We start from the raw sequence: 27,683 nt of genomic DNA on the forward strand, positions 1-27,683 counted from the left end.
CATTTTATAAATGTGTTGATTTGTTGATTTTATTATTTAATGATTGGAATCAGATGATTGTCAGATGGAAATAGTTAACTAGTTATGTTACATAATACCACAGAAAACCAACACAGAGAAAGGAGTGAATTAGAAAAAAAACAAAGGACAATAATGGACAAGATCCTGAACACACAAAGACAATTGTGTATTTCTGTGTATAAAACACATTAATGAGTGTGAGCATTAAAGCTGCTGCTGATTACGCAGAATGCATAGTGGGCAGAAGTGACAGGAATTTGTGACATCAGTGTAATATTATAAAGCTTTTGTCTTCACCACAAACAAAAATGACCTGAAATAAATTCTTTGTAAAGATGACATAACATTTCACAATAATGAGATTACATTTTTATTACAGACTTTTAATAGCTATGATCCAAATGTAAGACATGACAAGATTCTTAATCAATCTGTAAGCATGAGGTTTAAATGACGCTGAGACAATGTTGTCATTGGAGTTTGTTAAATAGATCATGGTTCTGGGTTTATTAAATAGTTACACAAGTGGCACAAGAAAAACGTTTTATTTTATGGCAGCCTGTGTGTGTGTATGTTGTCAGATGGCAAGCAGGGTGAACAGACTGTGGTTGGGTGTGTGTTGTCTTTTAGTATCTTTGCGTTCTGAGCAGACATCTCACTTCACTGATATCACTGATGCTTGGAACCAATGATGTTTGAGGCAGTTTTAATCACCCGCTGGAATTTGTGATGTTTCTTGTCAGAATGCTTTCTTTCATCTCTAGCTTTACTGAAAACAAAAATAGAATTCAATTTAAACGGTTTAAATGGAGTGCAAAACAAGACACAAATGCTAACCCCGCTCAAGTCATTAAAATACGCTGGCTATTTAAACCACAAACATCATCTCAGTGTACCCTCACACTGACTGTGCATCATTCCAATCCATACAATTGATTTACTTCGAGGACGTGATGTAGCCCTGAGTCATGCTCATCATGACCTTTGACCCCTGAGAGTTCCCAGAATTCTTCTTTCCTGTCACCGTCACAGGATTCCCAAATCCTCCATGAAAATCTGATATATCTTAATTCACAGATTCCGTATTTGTCCAACAGCTAAAGACACATCACTGAGTCATGCTATTGCACTGGGTGTCACATTCCTTCATTCCTATAAGCACACACACACACTTTAGCGAGGTGAGGCTGTAGCTAGAGTAGTTAGAGCAGGTCGACTAGTGATCGGAAGGTCATGGTTCAAATCCCAGCTCCGGGCAGGGCAGAGCTGCATGTCGAAGTGTCTTTGAGCAAGATACTGAACCCCACATTGCTCACCAGCGAGGGACCTGCGATGAGCTGGTGACTTGTCCAGGGAGTACCCTGCCCTCGCCCTGAGACAAGGCTGGGATTGACTCCAGCAACACACCCAAGAACACCCAGCGACCCCATGGTTACGGACAATGACATGACATGACACTTTAGTGAAGTTTCACTCAGTCCCACATACCTGCTGCCATGAATACTTACTGGAGCACCACCTCTGAGAACACTCCCCAGCAGATGCACTATTTCCTCCCATTTGAGCAATGTTTTCTGGCCAGCTGTTTGGGACAGCTGTTTTAGGAAATGCTCGGGTCTTTCTATCACTTTTTTGTAGGATATCTCATATTTGTGTATTGTTTTTAAAAATGTATAGGTGGAGCTATAGTAAGTACCATTAAATGACTAATGACCCCACTGACAGTGGCTATGTCTGTTGTTAAGTGCTGGGCACGTGTGGTACAGTGGGTTTATCGAAGCTTTCTCACCTTAACAGCTACATGCAGCTTCTGGAAACATGATGAAAGACGTGACAGAATCATAAAGAGCATAGTTGTGGGAAATTGTGCTGATGATTTTCTGTGGGTTCATAGTCACTGTTACTATCCTTGACATGAATGGCTTTGACTGTAAGTTTTTAGTTTATAAACTACAGCACCTAAACAGACCTGCTGTCTTATGGAATTCAGTTAATTTTTAAGACAGTATTCTGTCTGTCCCTCTGTCAGAATCATGTGAGATATTTGGTTACATCCCTCATGAGACCACCACAGCATCACACCATCCACCTTTTCCCTTGCCAGCAGCACACACACACACACACTTGCTGCCTATTGTTCACATAGACTTGTGCATTGCACCATTCGGGACACAGACACATGCCCAACCCATCTCTCTCTGTCTGTCTGTCTCTCTCTCGCTCTCTCGATCCTCCTCCTCCTTCTTCGTCCTCTCTCTCTGACTCCTTCACATTCCCTCCTCTCCTCCATCCAGCAGCATCCTCCAGCTCTCTTCTCTTCCCCCACTGTCAGCAACAATGACCAGCACAGTAGCAGGTAAGACAACATATTCTGCAGCAGCTCATTGGTTTGTTGAAATGGTGTGTGTGTGCATGCGTGTGCGTGGCAGGTGGAGGGGAGGGGCTGTGTTGTTTTAACTATATTTAATAATGCTGAGGGCAGGGAGAGTCTCTGTGTAATTGTAATGGCAACTGGGGTTTTCTCCTTTCATTGTACTGGGGCTCTGATGGAGATAGGAGACCCTCCCACAGTTCAGACAGACATGTGATGCAGTTAGATTCTTGCATGGCTTTGGTCACATTAGTGCCATGGTCATGTTGAGTCTGAAAGGGCCTTTATTTATATGTAACAATTTGGTAAATCATATATGTGTGGCAGTCTGGAGGGACCTTTCCAAAAGTCAAACAATAAAAACAAGTGTCTGTGAGGTTGCATTAAGGCATGGTGATGCTTTAAGCTAAATGCTAACAGCAGCATAATACATGCTCAAAAATGACAATGCTTCTGACACTGATGTTGATAACGTTTACAATGTTCAACAACTTAATTTAGTGTTAAGATAACATTTGCTTATCATCTCAACACAAAGCTGAGGCTGATGGCAGTGAATAACCGTTTTGCACGCATTTGGTCAAAAAGCAAAGTACTTGTTAATTTTGAGTTTTGACCTAATGATGGAAGAGGCCAGGAATCACTTAAGTTAGTGGGATGAATTGTCAAGGAGCCCTGAATCTGTACATGGTTTTATCACTTTTAAAAATACAATTGTGGTCCCTCTAACTTATACTGGTCCAGTTTTGTAAGCATGTTATTCTCAGACTATTTAGCCACAAACATCCAGATGAGAGAAATCTGAGATGATAAAAATGTTGATGCTATCATGTGAGTCATCTCCATATTGATGCATGGGATTTTTGTTTTTTAAAAATCTGTCATTGATAGTTTAGATTATTCCAAAAAACTGCTTAAATCAAATCAATCACAGAAAATAAATCACAGCAAAGTTTGTTGTAGACAAGGTAAAGGTATTTTTGTAGCATGTTTACTATGCAAAGGTAAGTGCTTCATATTGTGCTTCAAAAACAATAAAAGGGAAGAGATTTTGCATAAAACCAATCAAATGCATATTAAAAGAATGTAAACCTTTACATTAAAATGCCAAGAACAAAAATATATCATTTTGCGTCAAGATTGTCAGGTGCCTCACTTTGGCAGTTAGGAGATATAATATAAAATGATGACCTAATGATTACCTTAGACGTTGCAGAATTGTGGCAGGAGGAACTGTCTAATGTCTGTTTTGCTTTATGTTTCATCATATCATCTCTCCCTGTGAGTGTTACCATCGTGCTACCACTGAACTTAATCACCTCACAAACAACAAGACGTTAGTGCAGTTTTCATACTTTCTTTTAAAGTCCAAATGTCTTCTAAACTTTAGACTGAACTGTGAACTGTGTCAGCGTTGTCAGACATGTTGTTTTTCTTAATCCCTTGTGAGCCTGGATCCAACACTAACACATACGCTAACATAACTCTTGTCAAAGTATCACAAGAGTCACACTCTGAACTTTAAGTAAGGGATAATGTATAGAACGGCGGTCATTATTGGGAAAATAAGTCCCAAATAAGTCCCAAATAAGTACCTTAAGGACAGGTTTGTCCCTTCAGGACAGGTTCGTCCTGTCTGTACTTATTTTCCTGATTATACCCCTAATTATCCCCCTTATTACAGGGCTACTTGTCAACACAAAAAAAACCTTCACACAGTGTGTCTTTTTACAATTTATTTGTTACCGTTCATAGTGTTTTTCCACAGAGAAATATAGTTCGCCAAACAGACGCCATTTCACTTCTCCCTCTTTGCTGCTTTCCTCTCTTTTTCTTTTCATGACCGGTGATGACAACTCAGCCTTTTGCCAAGACTCGAAATCACCGTATTTTCCCAAAATATTGAAGTTAATGTGAGACTCATCCATACTAGTGACCTAGGAGTGCGTTTTTTTCCGATATGAAGTAGACTACAGATCAGCTGATGTTGCTGGGGTGATAAGTGATCGGACCACTTGTGAAGCAAAATTTTTGGACTGATATGACATACAGTATGTGAATCAGAGGCAAACAGGCCACTTTCCTTGACAGCGGTCAAATATGCTTAGCAGCGGTCTGTTATGTAAGGGATAATGCCCAACGAGGTGTTCATAATCAGGAGTTAATGGACGACGCGTAGGCCTAAGAACCGTCCGACGCGCAGCGGAGGTCCATTAACTCCTGTTTATGGACACCTCGAAGAGCATTATCCCGCTTATACCATGGTCATTTGCCAAAGGAAATAAATTAAGAACATTAATTTATATTCCCATGCGTTTTACAATCAAAATATAAAGTTTTTCACAAGCCATAACAAGCCATAAGTTTCCCTGGTAATGCCTGAGGGTTTGACTAAAACCTGGAATAATCATTCCCTCCCGTAAGGTTCATATGCAACGGAGGTGGTGTTCACTCCTCCAGTAAACAGGACGGACCATAGATACAACTTGGCAACGGGAGATATTCTAGTCCACTGAGCGATAAGCCAGAAAGCTAACACTATGCTAGCAAGATTCAAAGTCATTAACATTGCGTACATTTGACAAACAGTAAATATAATTTGACAGCATGCTAGCTAATAAGACCAGCTAGCTAACCAGTCATGTCATTGTCCCCAAATCAATATTAAGATTTTCAAGAACAAATGATCGGCCGTATGTAACGTTACTGTGGCCGCAGCCTGAAGTAGAGAGCTGAACAATGAACAGGATGTGAGCTTATTCGCCTATCAGTAAATTTAGAGAGGAAGTGTACTTTCTGCAGCTTGTGTGTTACAGTCGCTACCCTGTAGTGTTCAGAGGATACTGAGGGACTGAGGGACTGACAGACTGCGCTCACTGTTGGAAATAAAATATTCAGATTTGATACGCCAGCTAGCGCATTGATTTACAGTGGTGAACAGTCAATTTGACTGGAACTACTTAGTAGGTGTCTATATATCAGGGGTTAATGGACACCATGCAGCCAATCAGAATTGAGTATTCCCCCAGACCATGGTATAAACAAAAATAACTGACCGCCAAACGCTGGGAAGGCCCATTCAAGTGAATGGAGCATTCTATAGCATTAAGAAGAGCCGTGTAATAATCTTAATTATACCATGGTCTGGGGGAATAATTTCTAGATCTATCTCAATTATGTATGGTAATCAAATGTAATTTAGTTGTTTGACAGATTAATTTGTTTTAATGTACAAAATAACAAAGAAACAAAGACATTTGTATGACACTGTGACTGTTTTTTTCTCTGTTTGTTGACACCGTGTCACACAAATGTCTTTGTTTCTTTGGTATTTTGTGAAAGTTGAAAGTTCACACTGTTGAAGCTACTTACAGTACACCTCTGAGGATATTTCCAATGTCTGCTTTTAAAATAACTGTGGTTTTAGTTTCCTAAAAACAGTAGCTTCCATGTATTTGATATCTGAGGTTCATGAGGGTAAGCCCCAGCCAGAAGAGCCTGCTGAATATAAATTTCATCAAATACTCCATGCATCATCTGTTGTCATCAGTTATTCTTCTGACTCACACCTCCTATTTGCATCAGTCTCTTTCATATTTTTCAGTCTTTCCCATGATCGTACCCCTATCTTACCCGGAGGCCCAGATCTGTGTCTATCTTTCTCAAGCCCCCAGATGTCTTTTCTCCAGTGCACGAGACACAGCACTGCTTTCATGAAAATTTTGAGTCTTTTCCTTTACACCAAACTTGTGAATAATGTATCAAATGCTGCATGCTCTGTTAGTGAGTCTATGCCCTGTCTCTTGTTTGTGCACTCCATGTGCCTATGCACACAGAGCTGCTTTATAGCCTCCACAGAAAAAGAAAAAAAAAACACAACAGGAAGCTAGTTGCTTGGAAGAAGAATTAAGAAAAGACAGGGATTCACAGTTGGTGTTGCATTACGCTAGCAGGTCAAGACTCTGGACATGAATAATGAACACATTTACCTTTCCTCCTTTGAAATGAGATGTGATTTCATCCATAATATTACCTTGTACCATACAAGTCAGCCACGTTGAGGATTTAGTTGAGTAACATAGGTGACTATACTGGTAAATGTGATGAAGTTCAGCTGACAGTGAGCTACCTTGCCCTACTTTAGGCTGACACTGATGAAATGCTGTACAGTGCTTCATAAATCCAAACACTCCTCTCAGCTACCTAAACACTATATTCAACCTAAACATAAAAAAATGTAATCTAATTAAAAAGTACAATAAGAAACTCACCAAAACAGTCTTGGTTTGCCACAATATTCTCTGGTTTGATCAAAATAAGAGGTGAAAATATTCCAGCTCTACATGCCGTTTTCTCCCACTGTTTTTGCCAGACTCCCCATCACTCTGCTGCTTCATCTCTCTTCCGTCTTCATCTCTCTTCTGTCCCTGACAGTTGTCATACATGTGTTGTACAAATGAGATAGACAATTCCTTTCTCAGGGATCAATAAAGTATTCTGCACAGGCAGAAGGACAGCTGTCCTCCTCAGTGGCGGTTCTAGACAAATTTTACTGGGGGGGGCAAGGTGGGGCCAGTGTTTACTCAGAGGGGCACATTAAAAAGCAGAAACAAATGATATTTAAACATTAAATACTTTAATTTTGCTTACATTGAAATCATACAAAGGTTTATTTTGTACATAAAGAGTGCATTGATTGAAACAATGAGGTAGGGCCATCAAAAATTTGAAATCAAATACAGTAGGACAATGCTGCAAACGGTAGGCATGGACCCCTGACCTCCTCATACCAGTTTAGCCTAAAGCCCCGTCTCCTGTCCCCCATCAGAGTGGTTGGGAATATGTTCAGCTTTAGCTGTACTGCTACATCGCTCTTGGACTTATTCTTGGACTGATATCTGTGGACAGATGTACAGTAAACATAGGGCACAACTGTAAACAACATTTATTTACTGTTGTATGCATTCATTTTAAAATGTAGGCCAGGTATTTGATTAATTTTTATCGTAAGAATCACAAATCAATGACGCAAAAAACAATTCATGGCAGAAAGCACCCTTTTATAGACACACTGTGCTGTGAATTATAATGACACTGCTTTGCAAATGGCCTGAACAAGAACACATTTTCTACATCACAAATCTGATGGTACAGTACTTGATCCCCATTGATCCACTTGCTGTTCTTCTGACTGTTCCTCTCTCTGTCCCTGTATGTTTTCTTCCCCTCACCCTCTGGTATGTCCCTCTGTGTCAGTGCTCACTTTCATCACCTGCCTTCTCTCCAACCACCAACAACTCCTCTGGCTCTCCCTCTTCCAGCTCCTCACCTCTCTAAAAACCCTGATATGTTTCTCTCACTTTTTTTCATTTACGGTGGCAAAAAAGGCTGCCATGTCCCCTCCTCATTTCATGATAACTACTGGAAGTAGAAACACAACGTAGAGGCATACATCTCATTTCACAAGTAACCATCCCTCTCGATATAACACTGGCAGATACTGTTGATTACTTTACTCAATAAATGTATTATTTGTCCAAATGCAACAGCCAAGACTTGGTTAACGTCACAACGTTGTGTAGAACTAGCTATGATACCTACATTCGGATATTTGCTTCTGCTTCAGTGAGTTTGCTTCTATATTTAAACACAGCGAGACCAGACATTTACAAACTAGATTTCCTTATCAGAGTGAGGAACAACAGTTGTGTGCAACAAATCACTTACCGAGATGAAATCGTTTTGCTTACCTTCGACTCTTGCACCAAGACACCAAGACAGCGGATCCTCTCATCAAAACTTGTTGCTGCCGTCCTTATCATAGACATATAAAGAGTAGACGCCGCGTCGAACGCTGCTGCCTGTTGGCGCTGATGAGAATTGGGGCGGCCATCTTGGGGCGGTCACCCGTTCCACTCAGTGTAATCTGTTCAGCAGGCGCGATTAGGTGTCAGCGCATTTAATCAATCGTAACTCTGATATAGAAACTGATTTTCACGCGGGTTTTTTTTTGCTGTAAACGTCATACATTATAGCTATGACACAGGACACATGGGCCGGCGTATTTTATTCATTATAAATGGATTAACAGTAATAGAATATTCTGATGTATGATATATGTTCTGTATGATAGGTATTTTGCAAACACTATAAACACAACAGAAATCATATAGGCTCTCTCTCTCTCTCTCTCTCTTTCTCTCTCTCTCTCTCTCTCTCTCTCTCTCTCTCTCTCTCTCTCTCTCTCTCTATATATATATATATATATATATATATATATATATATATATATATTAGATACGTTTATATATCAGAGAAAATTAAAAATATATAAATCATGTAGAGTATCAATATGTTCATATATATATTATATATACATTTATATATCAGAGAAAATGAAAAATATATAAATCATGTAGAGTATCAATATGAATCATGATTCATATATAATATATATATATATATATATATATATATATATATATATATATATATATATATATATATATATATATATATACACATTTATATATCAGAGAATATGAAAAAAAATATAAATCATATATATCTATCCATATATGTAATAGATACATTTATATATCAGAGAAAATGAAAAATATATAAATCATGTAGAGTATCATATATATATATATATATATATATATATATATATAGATAGATAGATAGATAGATAGATAGATAGATAGATAGATAGATAGATAGATAGATAGATAGATTTATATATCAGAGAATATGAAAATATATATAAATCATATATAGAGTTTCAATATAACTCATATCAGGTCAATGAGTGAGAAATGAGAGAGAGAGAATCATGAGTGACTAAAACAAAACCTGGATAACAAATGGGGACGGGAAGGAAGTGGAATGCCTCTTTCTTCGTTCTTCTTTGTAGCCTACATTCATTCAACTCGGAGTAGAATGACCGCCCCAAGATGGCCGCCGCATTTCTCCCTGCCCGGCAGCCGTTGCGGCGTCTACTCTTTATATGTCTATGGTCCTTATTATCATCTCGCACCTGGCAACGCAGTGTTTGGGTGCATCGCTCTAATTGATCCGTGTAGAACAGTGAGTCGCGTTCCGGTTTTGGCGTTAGCGCGTAAAATCGTAATAACTTGATCAATTTATTTCGTTTTATTTTTTATCATTCAGTCTGTAGAACCGCCACTGGTCCTTCTGTGCCTTCTTCCAATTTTTCTATTCCTCGATTTTGATTATTGCTGGACTAACATGTATTCATTATTTTATTTTGGTTGAAAAGTAAGAAGTACTTAGAATAAGTAGAGGTACTTGAGAAAAAGTACAAGTAACCCCACAACTGTACTTAAAATACAATTTGGGAAATACACTTTATTTAATTATGTGTTTATTTCACCTGATAGACCAGTTCACAGGAAGTGATGTAGTGGATATTTATTGTCTCCTCCTTGAACCGGCTCCTTGAACCGGGCCGAACAGCAGTGCAGAGTACCCGGCCTTCTTGGAGTCCCTGGGAGGGGTACTGGAGAGTGCTCCAACCGGGGACTCCGTCGTTCTTCTGGGGGACTTCAACGCTCACATGGGCAACGACAGTGTTACTTGGAGGGGTGTGATTGGGAGGAACGGCCTCCCCGATCTGAACCAGAGTGGTGTTTTGTTACTGGACTTCTGTGCTAGTCACAGTTTGTCCATAACGAACACCATGTTCAAGCATAAGGGTGCCCATATGTGCACATGGCACCAGGACACCTTAGGCCGGAGGTCAATGATCGACTTTGTGGTCGTGTCATCTGGCCTCCGGCCGTATGTCTTGTCACTCCCTTAGAGATAGAGTGAGGAGCTCTGTCACCCGGGAGGAGCTCGGAGTAGAGCCGCTGCTCCTCCACATCGAGAGGAGCCAGTTGAGGTGGCTCGGGCATCTGTTTCGGATGCCCCCGGGACGCCTCCCTCGGGAGGTGTTACTGGCATGTCCCGCTGGGAGGAGACCCCGGGGAAGACCCAGGACACGCTGGAGCGACTATGTCGCACAGCTGGCCTGGGAACGCCTTGGGATCCTCCCAGAAGAGCTGGAGGAAGTGTCCGGGGTGAGGGAAGTCTGGGTGTCCCTGCTCAGACAGCTGCTCCCACGACCCGGTATTGGATAAGCGGAAGAAGATGGATGGATGGATGGATGGATGGATGAGTTTACAGTTGTAAAGAGGTATGTTAAGTGGTATATGTAGTTAGATAGACTTTTAATAAATACGTTTACAGGTGTAAACACTTTACACCTTTAACCTTTCATTTTAACCTGAATTAAATCACTAGCGGGCTAGCTAGCTAGCTAGCTAGCAAACTAGCAAGTTAACTAGCAAGGTAGCTAGATAAGTAGAACTAACTAGATAACTCGCCTACATATGTTAGCCATCTGTCTCTGGTATAGATTTTGATTTGGAGTTTATTTGTCATGTTATCATTCCAGGGAAACTTTCACTGTCAAGAGCAGAACAATTGCTCATGGCAATTGCAGACAACTCTGAGGTTGAAGACTTCTCAGATGGTGATAATGATGATAATGATCCTGCTGTGGATGAAGTCGCTCTACATGATGTTGACCTCATGACTGTAGAACCACAACCTGATGATTCGGAAGATGATTATTCACCAGGTTATTCACGAGGATATGATTCGGATGAAGAATATTCTCCTCCTGATGCAACTGAAGATAGTGACTCTGAGAATGAGAGTGAGCCACAATATCCACAAATGCAGAAACGTGGCCATAAACAACAGCGTGTTGAGAATGATGGTGAGCCATAACCAGTGTTTCCCATTAATTATCGAGACTATGGCGGCCCACCACAGCCTCAGTCTCGCGCCATAGTCTCTCCCAGAAAAAAATAGTATATTCTTGTATTTTTTTAACAGCATTTCACCATCTCTCATCTCTGTCAGTCAGCCCCTGCATGCATTACAAATAAAATGTATTATATTTTTATTATTAGAGCTTGACGAGGATGATCAAGGACGTGGAGAGCCCAGGGCAGAGCCTAGGAATGCTGGACGTGGAGAGTGCTGGAGGTCTGCTCCATTTACTCCAAACTTAGTCCAGTTTCAGGTTGAAGAGGATGAACTGATAGAAGAGCGAACAGGTTGGCAGCCACTGGATTATGTGGAGCAGTACATCGACTCAGAGCTGATGAAAGTCATCGCTGACGGCTAACAGTGGCAGAGCTCTCAACAGTTCGGTTGATGAGATATATCACTTTTTTGGAGCAGCGATCTTGATGTCTTGTGTGCCTTATCCACAGACGAGGATGTTTTGGTCCAATGCCCTAAGAATCCCTGCCATTAGTGACAAAATGTCACGTGATCGGTTCTTCAAACTACGAAGCCATCTGAAAGTAGTCATCGATGATGATGTTCCAGAAGATAAGAGGAAAACAGACAAATTCTGAAAGGTGAGGCCTGCATACTCACCGGCTGCCGCCTTCAAGCCCATCCAGAATGCGTCTCAATAGACGAGCAGATGATCCCGTTCACAGGGGCCTGTCCATTCCGACAGTATGTGCCACTAAAGCCGAATCCAGTGGGAGATTGATGTATCATAGGGATTTCTTTCATTTCTCAGCTCGTCATACAAACCTTCTTTCTCTTTTCTCCTCTGTTTGCACATCCTCTTTTTAATTGGCTATTAAAATTAAGAAAGCCACTGGATGGCTGTATCTCCCATTTCAGTTGAATTTCAATGGAGCACATGGGCAATTAGAGTATTGTATTATTATTGTATACAAGCCATATAGCTTGTATACAATGATAATACAATAACTCTGTAGGCAGGAACAAATGGCTGCTGACTAGCAGACTGGCAGACATGATTTGATTTGGAAGTTTTTCTATGAGGAAGAAAGTCTTCTTCTGTCCTCCTGGTGTGTGTCTGGGAGAGACTGCATAAGTAAACACACTCTGGGACATGCTGAGTGGGTCAAATGTGTCCATTCTGATGAGCTTGTCAATAATAAATGACCTTTTGGTGAATGCACAAACCCAACAGTTCCTGTTATGCTGTCCAAATCCAGTTGACAACAGGCCTCAAGTGAACTTTCTGCAAACCAAGGACTTGGCTGATTTAATTACCCACAACTCATTCAAATATGGATGCACCAGTGTAGTTTTTCAACTGCCGACTGAGAAAACTTATGAGTGTTAAAAATATTAATTACTTTTTAAAACAGTACTTGAATCATACAGGTCAGAAATGATATTCACCTACATCACAGTACAGAATATATGTAGAGGTACACTCACGCAGATTTATATGTTCAGCTTTTTCTGATAGTGTTTACTTAACTGTTTGGTCATTGTCGAGATTTAGTTTGTGCTGCTGTTGAGTTGGATTGACTCATACTGAGGGTGCACTAAATAACAGAAACATCTCTCTACTTGCACACATTAAACACAAGGACCCTTACCTCATTAATGTAAATGTTTGGACAAAATAATAGAAGCACCTCAAACACAATTCAACAGCAGCACAAACTAAATCCTCTAGTCTAAGTCCTCTAGTCTACAGTTGAGTCAACACCATCTAAAACAACTAAACAATATAAACTTAATATATTAACCTTCATGATAGGACCATTCATTGCAGGACTGTTGCATTAAAGTGTATCATGGGGTTATAGAGCTATATGTGCTTCTAATCACAAACCTTTAAACACAAATATCACAGTACATTCAATGAAGATGATGTCAGTATTTAATTTTGTCAATGAGCTCATTTCCATCTAACTGAATTTTATTTATTTTACTCATGTAAAATCCTCTCAAGTCGTCCTCATGTGCCAGTTGGGCACAGACCATACACTGAGAGACACTGACGCATCACTGCAGGTGTTTTGTTTATGGGCAAGAGGAAGCCTTCTCACTTGCACACCTTCCATTATGTCACCCTGGTAACACCCCATGAGGCCACTGTCTTTTATTTCAGGCTTATCAACACATACACACACACACAAACACACAGGAGCAAGTCTTTCTGTGGGAGTGTTTTGTTTTGCAGCCATGGTGCAGAGACAAATTACTCACAGGGTCACTCAGGGACAAATGGTCATAAAAAAAACTGCTCAAAGGCGACTGTCATTTACATTCAGTGCTACACATAAAAATTCATTGCACCTCATTCAAAAAACAGCCATACAAACAGATGCAGAATGAAATAGTGTTTTAAGAGCATTTGAAATTTGAAGTGGTTATAAGATCGCTGTGTTGTACACACCACAAAACTTTCTTTTCTGTAAAAAGGAGTCTTGCAGTGATTTTACAGATCTACACATGGGTACTGCTCTTCCTCTGATCAGGGCCTTTTTGTGTTTTTGCTCAGTAACTGGAAAATCAGGGTTAAAATCCTGTAGTGTGGACTAAGTTTTATATGGCAATTTTTTAAAAAGAGTCTTAGTCTTAGAATAGAATTTTTTCTTTGTTTGCATGTGCACGATACGTTAAAATCACAACATATCACAGTCACAAACAGGGCACATTAAAACACATTCACATAAAGATAATAGGAGCTACATCAAGAATAGCGTCCAATACTCATGGTTCTTCACCCCATATTGTTACCAATGACATTTCAACAACACTTCATTAAACTAAAACAAGCAATTTATGAGAATGTGCACAGTGAATCCAGAATCCAACACTTTAACCAACAGAGCTCACTGTAAAAGTAGGAGAGGGAGTTAAAAAAAATGTGCTTTATCTAAGCCCATCATGTGTATCCTTGTGTCTCTTATTGGCTGAATGCATTTAATCTGTAAAGCCTTTTTTTTTTCCTTTGCAAATTTGAATCCAGGTTGGTTACCTAACAGTTTTCTTCTACCTGCCCTTTTGCCGATGCTTAGCTGAGCTTCTTTGTAATGGATATGTGTTTCAAGTGTCCTAAAAACAAAGTTCTGTAGTGTTATATAGTGATAAAAACCAATAAAGTAAAATGATTTCTGTCAATTAAAAGGTGACAAAAAGCCAGCCTGATGTTGAATTTTTGTTTCTTGCTTGGTCACTGTCTCATTTCTCTTCACCTCTGTCATAATGTCTGGAGAGGCTGCTGAGCCTGGTTCTGTTGCCAGCTTGCAATTGTTGTGCCCATTCGGCACCACCTCCTGTGACCTCCTGCAAACCCTCCTCCTCCTGGCAGTCCAAAGCTGCTGTGATAGCTGTTTAAACTAACAAACTCCCTGGTGGTTCTCCAAGCAGAGTGAGCTAACAGCTCTAACTTATAGCTAACAGTAGGATACGCAGCAGTTACAGGTTGCCTTCAGAAAACTCCCAGAGAGGCAGAGCAGCTGAAGGACATCAGAGGATGTAGTTACAAAATGTATGACCTTTCAGCTCACATATAATGTTTTCATTTTCACCTTGAATATTATTGATATCCATCATTCACCTTACATATATAAATATGTGTGAGTTATGGTCTGACCTGAGCATGGACTTGAGTAAGTTACAATCTGACACGGGTTGAGTAGTGACCTCGGCTAATTTCTGGAACTGTGTGGGTACAGAAGGAACATTCTGTTGTCTGGACACTTACCAGTTTAACGTAAATAATGAGGTATTTCCAAGGCCATCTCATCTTACACTCTGAATATTTACGTCTTATTATCATAGTATTCTATCAACGATGTGACTTTCTTTGTAGCTCTTTGTCAGATTAACCCAGAACGCCCTGGTATGCAGAGTGTTGACCTTTCAGCAGTAATAGATCGACAATTTTTCTATTTAACCATCTCATTAAATTTTAATTAAATTCCAGCAAAATCACTGGTAGTTGGGGCTGTGTGTGACACACTACTGTGAAGCATTACGCTACCTGCTAACCAAAGTTACATAGTGCCATAAGTGATGGGGGGATTGGCTGAGACAGAGACACCATTTACTCAATTACAAGTCACTGTAACATTAAAATGATTCTGAATGATTTTCACGCAGGCCCTTTTTATAAGACAATGCCTCAAGATAAAGTAAAAATTATATTTTTAATCAAATTAACAAAAGCTAACTGCAATACAGTCTTTGAGGTCCTTGTGGGTCTATGGTTGTATGGGTTATTACTTTTTCAATACAATTTGTACAGGTGTTACGTGTCCTCTTGGCCCCATATTGAAGCCTGGTGCGGTAAAACAAAAAGCCAAGAAAGCTTTGCAGATTTTCTTCAATGGACACCTCATCTTCTCTTTTTAAAATTATGCAATATGGCTCAAGGTCTTTTTTTATCATAAACCAAGTTTATACAATATGGAGAACCTACAGTACAAATAACTGATGATCTCCAGAATAGATGGGGTGGAATAATACTAAGAAAGGCATTTTTGGTCAAATAAATACATACATATGGACAGAAGCTTTGCCTTTTACCCCAATATTGTGACACTAAGGCAAATCATTGTACAGTGAAAACAGTAAAAATCCAGACGGCATCAAAATGTTTTTTTGATTTCAGTTTTTTTTTAATTGATTTTTGACCCAGCTCTTGACATTTGTCTGTTTGTTCACATGCAGATACAACTTTCTGTCATCCTTTAACTGGTGTTAAAAATATATTTAGGCCTCAGTGTGTTTACAGAAGTAGACAGTTCAGCATGGATATAAAATGCAAAGCAGCCCAGCCTCTGTGAAGTAAGACTGCTACAGTCCTAACAGCAGGAGAGCTGCCTCCTCATAACTTTCATTATTGTTTCTGGAGACTCTGGGGCTGCTGCACTCAGAATCTTCTACAGACACAAACACACAGCCACAGACAGCAGCAAGCAGCACACACAAATAAAGTGATTTTAAAGTACATGTCAATAATTCAGAATCTTTCTAAAAAAAGAAACCTCTTCCTGAAATGCACTGGAGTGTGTTGAAGTTTCAGTCACGCAATAAAAGCTTCCAGACATCAAAACTGATGGCTCCACTACTTTGTACTTTTCTCTGTTACTTGTGGTCTCAAAGCAGGAGAGTGGTGCTGCTATAATTCAGACTATTTCATCTAGAAATCATTTGTACAGGTGATACTGCACTGTTTACTTACATCATCCATTTCTTTGCTGGCACATGTTTCATTCTTGGTGTACTACCACCAATTAGTACTTATTAGTGAAATAGTGTCAAAACCCCAGCAGGGTATATGGAAGACAGGTGTTTGCGTTTGTGAAGATTGACCATTTAACAACTCAGCTGCATGTTGGTCTTGTTTTAATGTAAAATAAGGATAAAACTTTGGCTTAAATTTTTTTGCTAACTTGTAAACAGTTATGGTGGAGCACTTACACTTTTGATGTGTGTCGCTTTCCAGTTTGTGCCTCAGAACAAAGGTTTTAGTCAAAGCCATGGTAACCAGATGTTATCCTTCAGCCAGCTTGGTTGGTTCGATCAGATCATCTTGATCAGCATATCCTTCCGATAGCATGTTTGTTAACCAATTATATTTTGCAACACAAACATGATGGTGTCCACATAACAAAATACTCCAGGGTGTGGGACTTGAAGGGAAACTTAAAATACGTCATTTCTGTTGAGTACCCTACCATAATACAGGTTTTATAGTAAGAGAGTAGAAATGTGTTTCTGGCTCTTTAGTGACTGAACTAAAGAGCTGAGAGGAACTGAGGAACAGGGAGATAATCTTTTGTGGATCATACTAAACCTAACAAAAATGTGATATGATGAAGTATGCCTGTTGCTGGCACACGTCAATGCTCACGTTGTTTAGGGAATGGTGATATATGTTGTTTTTGCTGTCAATTGACCTATTCAGTCATTTAGGTGTGAGTATGTGTTTGTGTGAAGGGTTGACAGCTTCCACTAGTAAGAATGCAAAGTGACAGCAGGTAATAGAATTTCATGTTTGATTGTGTGAGAGACAGATTAAAACAGACCAAATCCAAATATTCCCTAGTGTGTATTAGTGTCTGTGCAGCCACCAGTATCTCAGAGACTGCTCATTCAAAAGTTAGTACCACTGGTACACATTTTAGATTTAAGCTCAGAGGTAAGAGCTTCTGTTGTTTAATCTTTATAGTTGACTCAAACTGAACATGTTGGCTGCAAAAGCGCATCACAGACATGATGTCATTAGGCCCGGTGGAAACAAGGAAGTTTTGTGGTAAAAACATTTTCCCAACTCTCTGCTTCCTGCTGTTTTACTTCCTGCTAACTTGATTTCATGTTGAAGGAAGATGCCAACCACCTTATCATCACCATCTTCTTGGTGTTATGTAAATGAATATGAATTCCCCCCAACGCAGATTGGAAAGATGAACTACATGTTTATGTATATTTGTATATTGATAACTGTATATATGTTCTGCTATATATGTGTAACATGAACGTTCATGTAGTTATACAACCTTATGTTGTGTGATGATGAATAGATTAGCTTGTATCTTGTAAATCTCTCAGACTTAGACATCATTTGTTCCTGGATCATTATGATGCCATTTTTACCTTTATGTAATAGCTGATGGTGAAGACAGTCAAACAATTCACAAATTCAAGGTTCAAACTGAGGAGTATGTGGTAGCTACTTGATGTGCCCTCAACCTCTAAACATAAACTGGGATTTCTATAAGTTTTAATTAATCAGTTTTTGTAGGTTGAATTATTAAAAATGTATGACTATGCAGCCTCTCCACTAATGGAGATAGACACATATTGTATAATGCTTATGCTTTTTATAATGAAGTACATTTAATATCAGGAATATCATGACTTAAGGATGACTTCTGGGTACGTTTACAACACCTACAACAAATTAGCAACAAACACAAAGTACAACTAAGTAGTCATATCTGACAAATTGGTCAAAAAGTTCAACTAAACTTGTTGGCTTCCTGACACAGACTTGTTTCTTAAGTATAGTCCACATGTTCTCGAGGTTCAAGTCAGGACTTTGGGGAGGCCATTCTAAAAACCTCAATTCTAGCCTGACTGATCCGTTCCTGTACCTCTTTTGAAGTGTGTTTGGGATCACTGTTCGGTTGGAACACTTAACAGTACCCAAGACCCAATCTTCTGGCTGATGGTTTTAGGTGTTCCTGAATAATTTAGAGATAATCGTCCATCTTGATTATTCTATTTTCTTTCTTTAAAGCAGCAGATCCACTGGCAGCAAAACAGCATCAAATGCCTTCAAAAACCAACGGATGAATTTCCAGTTATAGAGAGCTAGAAAAACATTTAAATGGGGATGCCATGCCCCAAAGGACTGCAGAGCACTATACCCAGCACTATATCACACATTTTTTTTTAGACAATGTTGGATCCATTTACTCTTCCCAGTATGAAGGCTGAAATATTGACTGAGCACAGTGGAGCACCATGTTCACTGTGTCTCAGTTGGTTTGTTCCACTTGTGCATTTTTCAAAAGCTTCATACTTTGTCGTACAGAAACCGTTCAACTTGTTAAGGACATAATTAATAAGTTGAAAGTTTTGGTATTTCTAGCTATTATGTCATGTTATGTCATTGTCCGTAACCGCTTATCCCTTTCCATGGGGTCGCAGAATGTTGCTGCTGGAGCCAATCCCAGCCTTGTCTCAGGGTGAGGGCAGGGTACTCCCTGGACAAGTCTCCAGTTCATTGCAGGGCCTCACTGATGAGCAATGTGGGGTTCAGTATCTCGCTCAAGGACACTTCGACATGCAGCTCTGCCCTGCCCAGAGCCGGGATTTGAACCAGCGACCTTCTGATCACCAGTCAACCTGCTCTACCCTCTATCTATTATACTTTTGGAAATGCACCTTTTCACCTATTCATTGCTGTGGGGAATTTTCAACTTTCGTAGTACTACTACTTCTTCTACTACTGCTACTTCACCTGAGACTTTTGCTTCTACCACTACCGCTACCACCACTACTACTTGTCACATTCACCCATTCACACTCACATTCATACAGTGATGGCAGCCATGCAAGGTGCAACTTGCTCAAGAACACTTGCTCAAGGACACCTGAGGGAGCCAGGGATTTGAAGCAGCGACCTTGTGATTACTAGATGACCCCCTCTACCTCCTGAGCTACAGCCTCCCCCCTCATTGTATTAGATATTGTTTTTTATATATGTGACCGGGGTACTGGGTCAGGGCTAGCTGTGTTTAATTCCAAGCTCACACACTATTTAGGAGCAGGTGCTGAATAGACAGGAGCTGTGTTGGTGTCCTTTGTGTCTGGTGAACAGAAAGGCTACGAGCCCGGCCGCAGCGACAGAAGCATATCACGCCGTCAGGCAGATGTGACAGCAAGAGGTTGGCCACAAACAATTGGGAGCCCGGTGGTGGGTGGTGCAGTTGTCAGCTGTTGTTTTAGTACTGTTTTATTTTGGTTTCATTGTTTTTATTTTGTAGTTGTTTGTAAACCTGAGCCAAAGCACTTTTTTTATCTTGTAACAGTGGTTTGATTATGGGGAGACTGAGGGTGGGCATTGAGATATAGGCTTGTATTGACATGGCTTTATTTTTATACTGATACGGTGTTTTAATTGCATGGAGTGTGTTTTTCGTTACTTTTGTATATGTCACCTTGTATCTAGTGATTTTATTGTCATACTGTCCAGCTGAGTCTATTTGATCCATGTTGTCATCTCCTGATACTACCTCTATTACAAATTAAAAAGAAAAATATTTACTCTCCAGTTGTCCTCATTGCCATGGGCCTTACAGGGGGGGGTTTATAGTAGTTAGCCACAGGCCTTACCTACTACATATATGGACATCTTTATTTGAATAATTAATTTTTTCTTGTCTTATTGACATGTCATTATGGTTCAGTTCATTATATCACTTTTAATGACAGGTGTGGTGTCAATTTCTCCTGCCTCTTAAGCAAGCAAGCAACACAAAACCATACCAGATTTAGCAAGTTAGTCAGTCAACAGTATGTTTGTGTTTGGAGTTTATGGACACTTTGTTCCAATCGTATCCCTCTTTCAATCTAAGCCATTCTTTAAAACATGTATTTATTGCCACAGCCCTAAGATATGTTATTCTTTTTTTGAACCAGCAGAACAAACAGAACAAGTCTGAACAAAAATAAGCAAGAAATCATAGTGAGTAACAAATAACAAATAACCTTCTCATCAAACTTGAATAGACAGTACAAAATAATATTATTACAACTTGACATAGACTGTTCAATTGATTGAACAATTGCTGCCACATTTAGATTAGTTCACATTTCACTATGGACAAAGCTTCATTATCAATTAAATGGACAACTTTCATTTCTTTATGCAAAACCCTGTTTTGTATGACCAATACATTTCCTTCAACCTTTAAAGTTGAATGTCAAAGATATTTGTGTGTTGCACAGATATCTAAGGAAGTCAGCACGCTAACTGGCGTAATACTGTAGCTGTCAGACAGGTAGTTTATTTTGCATCCTGATTTGTGCAAAATCTCACTGATGTCATCGGTGACTAACCCATCCATTGAAAAATACAGGGTGACTCAGCCATTTAGTTTGTTACAAACTGTATACATCTACCATAGTTCTCATTAACAGTTTAACCAGCATTCTAAACTGTAAAGTGTTGGCTGTTAACAAGTTACCAAATGAAAAGGACATGAGTGAAACAGAGTAGTAGTAGTAGATAAAGTACAGAAGTAGATAAAGAAAAGGTAGAAATGACTCAAGAACTGTCTTACCTTCTTAGATGTCCTCATATAATAACAAATGGAAAAAACAACTGGATAAAGATAAATTGTCTGTTGACACTTCATAGTGTATCCTGCTTCCATTAAAGTTGTTGCAAGGATAGAAGGGGCTCCAGCTTCTACCCAAGAAAATCCAGGATCAAGAAAACATATTGAAAAACCTACAAATGAATGTGTGGGTTAGGGTTTTTATTTGTGTTGTTTGAAGGCTCTAATTTCATTTTCATCATTTCGGCTGTGTCTTGTATTATTGGCACAACCTAATACCCCACCGAAGTAACTCACATTTAATTCTGTCCCAATAAGTTGGCCGGGTTTAAGATGGTTTCAGGTGTAACACTTATTGTTTTATCCCACTGTTACAGCCTACACAGACAAGATCAAGGAGATGTCTATGCTGTCTCTACTCTGCTCCTGCTTCTACACACAACCACATCCCAACAGCCTCTATCAGTATGGAGGTTAGTCTGTATGTCTGTCTGTCTGTGGTGTCAGTTTAGTGTGATCTTCATCTCTTACAGGGCTGACCTTGCCATGACACAGACATGATTGATTGTCTCCATAGATTACATAAGGACCAATATGTACAGTACATCTTTGTCAAACAGACTTATTGTCTCTTCTCCTAAAATTTCATATATAACCTCTATTTGTTATGCTCTGCTGAAACAAGTCTAGTCTTGTGTTGATTTACATCTACTCAAAATGAATTAGGGATATTGGGACTTTTTAGTGTTTTGTGAATATTTGTGGTCCCCAAAAATAATGCAAAACATTATGTCTGACTTTTATTGCATATCCATGAACATGCATATATGCACCCATATACCAATATCCCTAACTAATGTTGAGTGGTATAGCTTAGTTTCTTTAATGTATCTTTAAACCAATAATGAACTTATGTTTCATGTATTATCAACTGATCACTAAAAGTCAAATGCCACTAGTCTGTCAAAGCCTAAGCTGGATAATATCCTCAGCTCAAATGTTTAGGAGCTGCTACGTTTCTGCTCAGTTTACATATCCATTTATATATAATCAGCTATACAGTTATAGCAATTGCCAAATTACTGCCAAGGCAACAGCAGAGACAGTATATAGGCCATCCACCATGAATCAAGTTCCTGGAACCAGCTAATGTTAGTGCAGTATTTCAGAAAGACATGACCTATAAATCATGTGCAAAGGAGCAAAATACTATTCACTTTCTATCTGCAAAATCAACTTAATCTAACAAGATTGTTGAAAAAATGTGAATGCAAAAATATACGTGGCAGTGAGTTTTTTTTGTTTTTTTTTTGAACAATTAGACACTGCCCCTTGCAAGTTCTGTATCTTTAGGTTACAAGCAGAGCTCCTTTCTTATTACAGCTCTCTCCTTGTGCCACTTCTGTAACTCTTTAAATGATTATGAAAGAAAGAAAGAAAGAAAGAAAAAGATTCATCTATAGACAGCCCACTAACTTGTTTTTATTATATGGTGTGTGTACTGTATTCTGGCTGTGTCAGACCTGGAGGTGAAGGGCTTGAACAAGCGATTTTCAGGCCAGGCGTTTGAGGTGATCCTGAAGGATCCTGATCATTCCAGGGACAAAAGCCAGCCTCAGCCACTGCCCTCCCCACCGAGGAGGGAAGTGTCCCTGGAGGAACTCCAGATGAGGCTGGAGGCCGCTGAGGAGAGGAGGAAGGTGAGCAGATATGTCATCGCAGCTTGGTCTCCTGATAGTACCACTGGAAATCTTTTTATTTCATTTGTCTAGTTCTCTTAACACTCTGTCCACACATATTTAAATAAAACAAATGTAAATGATGTCAGATTTCCTTCATATCATTGCTATGTCTTTGTTATTATTTGTATGGCAACACTTTCCTTTTTTTCATCAAACTTTTCCTCAACAATTTGTTTTCACACTGCTGTTTTGAAACCAGTGTGCAGTTTGGTTGAGCACTGCACAGTCCTGAGGCACTGGGGTAAGTTTGTGGGGGGCATGCAGCGTATGAGTTTGCTTTCATGACATTGGCCATTTAGATTAAGTGTTTACACATAGTTTCAGAGATTTATCAATAAAACTTGTAGGGAAACACACTGAGATAACAGCTTGTTGATACACTTACATCGAACACTTCACTTAACAAGAACCCTATTTGCGGTCAGGGTATTTTGGTTCTCTAACTATTTCTTGACAACAACAGTTTTTCAAGTCAGTAAGAGGTCACTATGCCTGGCTGTTGTTCACCAAAAAATGGTTCCAGGGGAGCCTATGAAAATGAACATGAAATGGGTCGAAGAACTGACATGACCGACCCCGCAAGTTAAAGAAGCACAGGTGGAAACCTTAATAGGAAAATTTGCACCTGGATAAACTGGTTTAGAGCTTTACCAGGTGTCATGACAGTCAAATAATACAGGTTGATCAATTGTGTCACTATTACTTAACTGTACAGTGTTGACGTTAAACATCTTCAGCACAGTTCACTCTCTTATGTCTAGTGTGTTATCATATTTTGAACCGGTTTGACTTGCAGTAGGCATCAGAACATATTGTGCAGTGATGTAACCATGACTATGTCATAGTCAAAACATTTTCATTCTGAATACCAAGGCTTCACACCTTGATCTCAAAGTATTTGCATTAAGTGGATACCTTTGCTTGTTTGGGATATGTACTATAGCAGTTGTAGGGTTATTTTCCTCTTAGCTATATTTTAACTGCACAAGTGACTTCAGAGGATAAAAACTGAGTCCTCCCAAGTGCTGTATGAAAAAATAGCGACAGTTATCACATCTCTCTGCATTAATCAGTAACTTTGGCCAAACAAACTGGGACAAAGTCAGCATTGACCCTAATTGACCTGTTTGAAACATCGACATTAGAACTCGTCATCATTTTCAAAGGAAACAAATCCACCATAGTGAAAGGTTGTTTTCCTACATGCCCACCATGTGTGCTGACTTTAGAGTTGAAGGCCCATGCTCCAACTAAGTTATGTAATATTATTAATGTTCAGTTTTGTTTGACTGTATTTTACTTTGTTATGCATGTGCATCATGGACGGAGCTGAGGCGAGCCAAATTAATTCTGGTTATGTAACTTAGCTAAGGCTAACAAGCCAAGCTAATACTTTTTTCACACATTAAGTGAAGCAAATGTTCACCCCAGCCAGAATACTAAACTGTACATTCACTGTTTGCAAGCATCAGCCAACAAGAGTGCCTGTGTCTGTGTTCACTTGAGCCTGTAATTAACTCGGCACTTTTCAGAGACTCTTCTTCAGTTTGTTCTGTTATCCCTGTGTCATTTCTTTTTTTCTGTATATTCATGAAGTAAATTTCCACTCATTTAGAGTACATTACATTTATTGCAGCACACCTGCATCCAGCTGCTGCAAATATTGAGAAACGAGAAAGAAGACAAATCCACATTTTAGTCCCAAAAGTGGAAAACAAATGTAACTCTGTCTTCTCCGCATCAACACCACAAACACCGCTGAAAGGGTCAAGATCAGTCATAGAACTGACCTTCTGTGCCGAAGATATCATTTTGACAAGGGAACTACATAAAATTTCACCCATGTAGATTGTCTGTTGAATGGGAATGAATGGGAAATTCTGGTACAGAGAAGAAAATCATTTTGTACCAGGCTATACACATATCTATATAATTGTTTGTCAAAATTAACCATTCTAACATGGGATCTCATGGGGATTGGCTTCATTTTGGAGCCAACCTCAAGTGGCCATTTGAAGAGCTACAGATTTTGGCACTTCTGTGCTGGTTTAATTTGTTGCTAGCAGAGGTTGCTGCTTAGTTGTGTTATGTCTTAAGTGTTATGTTGACATTATTTTGAAAATGTAAAAAATGACACAATATGCAGGGAGTGATGGCAGCTCTGCCCATTAGAAACAAAGTTAATAGATATATGATGCAGCATTTTCAATGGAGTACTAGTGCCCAGCTGAGGAAGGAATGGCACTGAACAGACTGTGCTGTAAAATTTGAGTAGAGGTAAAAGTACATCAGGGGAAAGCTGTGTCACCTGAGGGAATTGGTGTGTTGAAACTTCATTGATGGCAATTTTAATTTCAAACGGCATTAGCATTATACTGACTTTGTGCTACAGAGGAGTAAATGTATTATTGATTGCACCTTTATACTGTTAGGAGTAGAAAAATGTCATTCCTTAGTTTCCTGTTTGATTGACTTGTTTTGTGTAGTTTTCATGAATCCCTGCCAATCCCAACTGCCACTGCCATTATCGCTGCCATCCTCATGGTAACTCCACCTTCTCTCTCTCACCCCGACCAACCCCATCCCTCTGAAGTCCCAGGAGGCCCTGGTGCTTAAGCAGCTGGCAGATAAGAGGGAGCGCGTGCAAGAGGCTCTCCACAAGGTGCGCGAGGAGAGTAACATCTTTAGCAAGAAGACAGAGGAGAAGCTTATCCAAAAGATGGAGGTCAACAAAGAGAACCGGGAGGCCCACCTCAACGCTCTGAAACAGCGCCTGCGTGAAAAAGCAAGTCTTCTTCTGTGTTTATGATTATTAATGTTTTGTTATCAGTCCAACAAGAGCAGCATTCTCTTCACCAGCAAGGTCTGTGTTCTCTTTATACGGTCACAAGCAACACAAAACATTACCTGACTCTCAGGTTTCACAAAATGGCAGGCAAGAATACAGAAAACAGCTCAGGTGCAGAAACAGGGTTTAATAAGACGCAGAGGTCAAACCAGGTGATCAATCAGCATAGCAAGCAAATTCAAAAGGAGCAGGCAAAAGGGAAAGTCCAAAGTCCAAAAACACAGGTCAACACTGAAGCGATCAGGATCAGAGTCAGAATGACAGAACGCTGGACAGCTAGGTGAGCACACCAGACAATCTGGCAAAGAATGGAGGGAAAAGGAGCAGTACATATACTGAAGGGCTGATTAGCTGATGAGGTGCAAGTAAGTATGGGGGTGGGGCAGGCCAGGTGAATCAAATCAGCAGGTAATGCAGAGCAGGAGGGAGTGGCAGAGTCTGAAATGACATGAGAGTTTGTGTGGCAAAACAGGAAACAGACAAATGAAAAACCAAAGCCTGGCTGAAGCTGTGACACTGAGTGTGTGACAAACTGTACCTGACAGTTCTCCAAAATTTTGATTATGTAACACCACATAACCCTTATTTGTACCAAATACATTTTAAGTGTTCACATATGTAAGAATATAAAGTAAGCAAATTCTGATGTTAGAAATCATGTAGACCAGGGTGCGCCTAAATGTTTGTCCATGCTCCCTATGCTAAATATGAACCGCCAGCAGCTGGCTAATTCATAAGCCAAATTGTTTGAAATTACATGTGTATTGACCATTTGGGAAAGCACACATGCCTTAAGTATGTCAGAAATAAAAACAAATTAGTTTAGTATTGCTGAAAAAATGCAGCAAGAGTAGCAAAAAGTGTTTTTTTTTATATAATGAAAAAATGGATTGTAATGTCATATAAAACAGGTTTAACTGATATTACCTTTCATCTAATCCTGCACCTTTCCTATGCATCACTCTGTGAATGTCAAAGTATAGCCACTTCCTGTTTCTATGAGTTACCACCAGTAACTCTTTCTAATGGCAATGTTCACCTTTAATGCATCTGAATCACGTGGCATTAAATGCAGCAGATTTAGGCATTTCCCGCATATCAGAACATTTCAGGAAGCCAGGAAATAGAAACCTTGTATTGTTAGTATTTTTGTTTGTTCAAAAATGTAATTCTAGATTCCAGAAATTAGATTTGTATTAGGGGAAGAAAAATCTGAACTTACATAATAGTTTATTTTTGATGAGTCCGAATTGGATTTTAAATATTATCTTCAGCCACTGTGGCTGTCGACATCCTTGAGGGTTAAATTAGCTATATTAACTGATTTACTCAGAGTGACTGACATTGTTTCCCCTTTAGACACATAAAAGCTTAATTTGTGTAAAATTGACTAAAAGACTACAATACATGATGTAAGTATACCTTGTGGTTGGGAAATAGAGTGACCGAATCTGAAGTATCTGGAGTGTAAAAGCTGAAAAACAGGTTAAACAGGGCATTAAGACTTCCTGAGAAGACAATTTATCTTTGAATAATGTTTGTGGAATGTTTCAACGGCTCAGTCATCAATCATGTTTCTGCTCTTTGGAGATAAAAAAATAGAATGTTGTGACTCTAAGTTTCATGTTCCACAGAAGTCTCGCCTTCTCTCATTTTTGTAGTCTTTAAGTTTCATTTTGCCACATGTGTATCTGAACGTTGACTTGAATTTTCCAGGAAGTCCACGCAGCTGGCGTTCGCAGAAACAAGGAGCGGCAGTCCGACCTCTCTGGCTGAAGTTTTCTTCACTCTGGCAGTGGCAGCTACTTTTGAAAATCTTCTCTGTCAAAGTTTTGCTGTTGTTCAATATTCACCATTCTCATGCTACAATGCACCTTTCAGAACTCAATGTAATAGTTAATCAGCACCAAATAAACTCATCCATTTCATTTTTGGTAAATCACACATTTGGAAATGCAGAAACATATTCTGATTTTAAGTCAAGTACAGCTGAAATAAAGTCCAATCCTGCGCCAAACAAAGCCTGTGTTGGGTTTATC

At 39.4% G+C, this 27,683-nt stretch overlaps 1 protein-coding gene across 1 annotated transcript; it reads left to right on the forward strand.

Annotated features, from left to right (window-relative positions):
* The first annotated feature begins 2,225 nt into the window (after nucleotides 1-2,225).
* Nucleotides 2,226-27,665, forward strand: stmn3 (stathmin-like 3). The gene is made up of 5 exons (XM_037100024.1): nucleotides 2,226-2,377; nucleotides 21,432-21,527; nucleotides 22,576-22,754; nucleotides 25,390-25,581; nucleotides 27,361-27,665. The coding sequence occupies exons 1-5, from the start codon at nucleotides 2,359-2,361 to the stop codon at nucleotides 27,418-27,420; spliced, it is 546 nt and encodes a 181-aa protein (XP_036955919.1). The 5' UTR covers nucleotides 2,226-2,358; the 3' UTR covers nucleotides 27,421-27,665.
* The last annotated feature ends 18 nt before the right edge of the window (nucleotides 27,666-27,683 follow it).

Source organism: Acanthopagrus latus, chromosome 6 (assembly GCF_904848185.1).
Source record: "Acanthopagrus latus isolate v.2019 chromosome 6, fAcaLat1.1, whole genome shotgun sequence".
NCBI lineage: Eukaryota > Metazoa > Chordata > Actinopteri > Spariformes > Sparidae > Acanthopagrus > Acanthopagrus latus.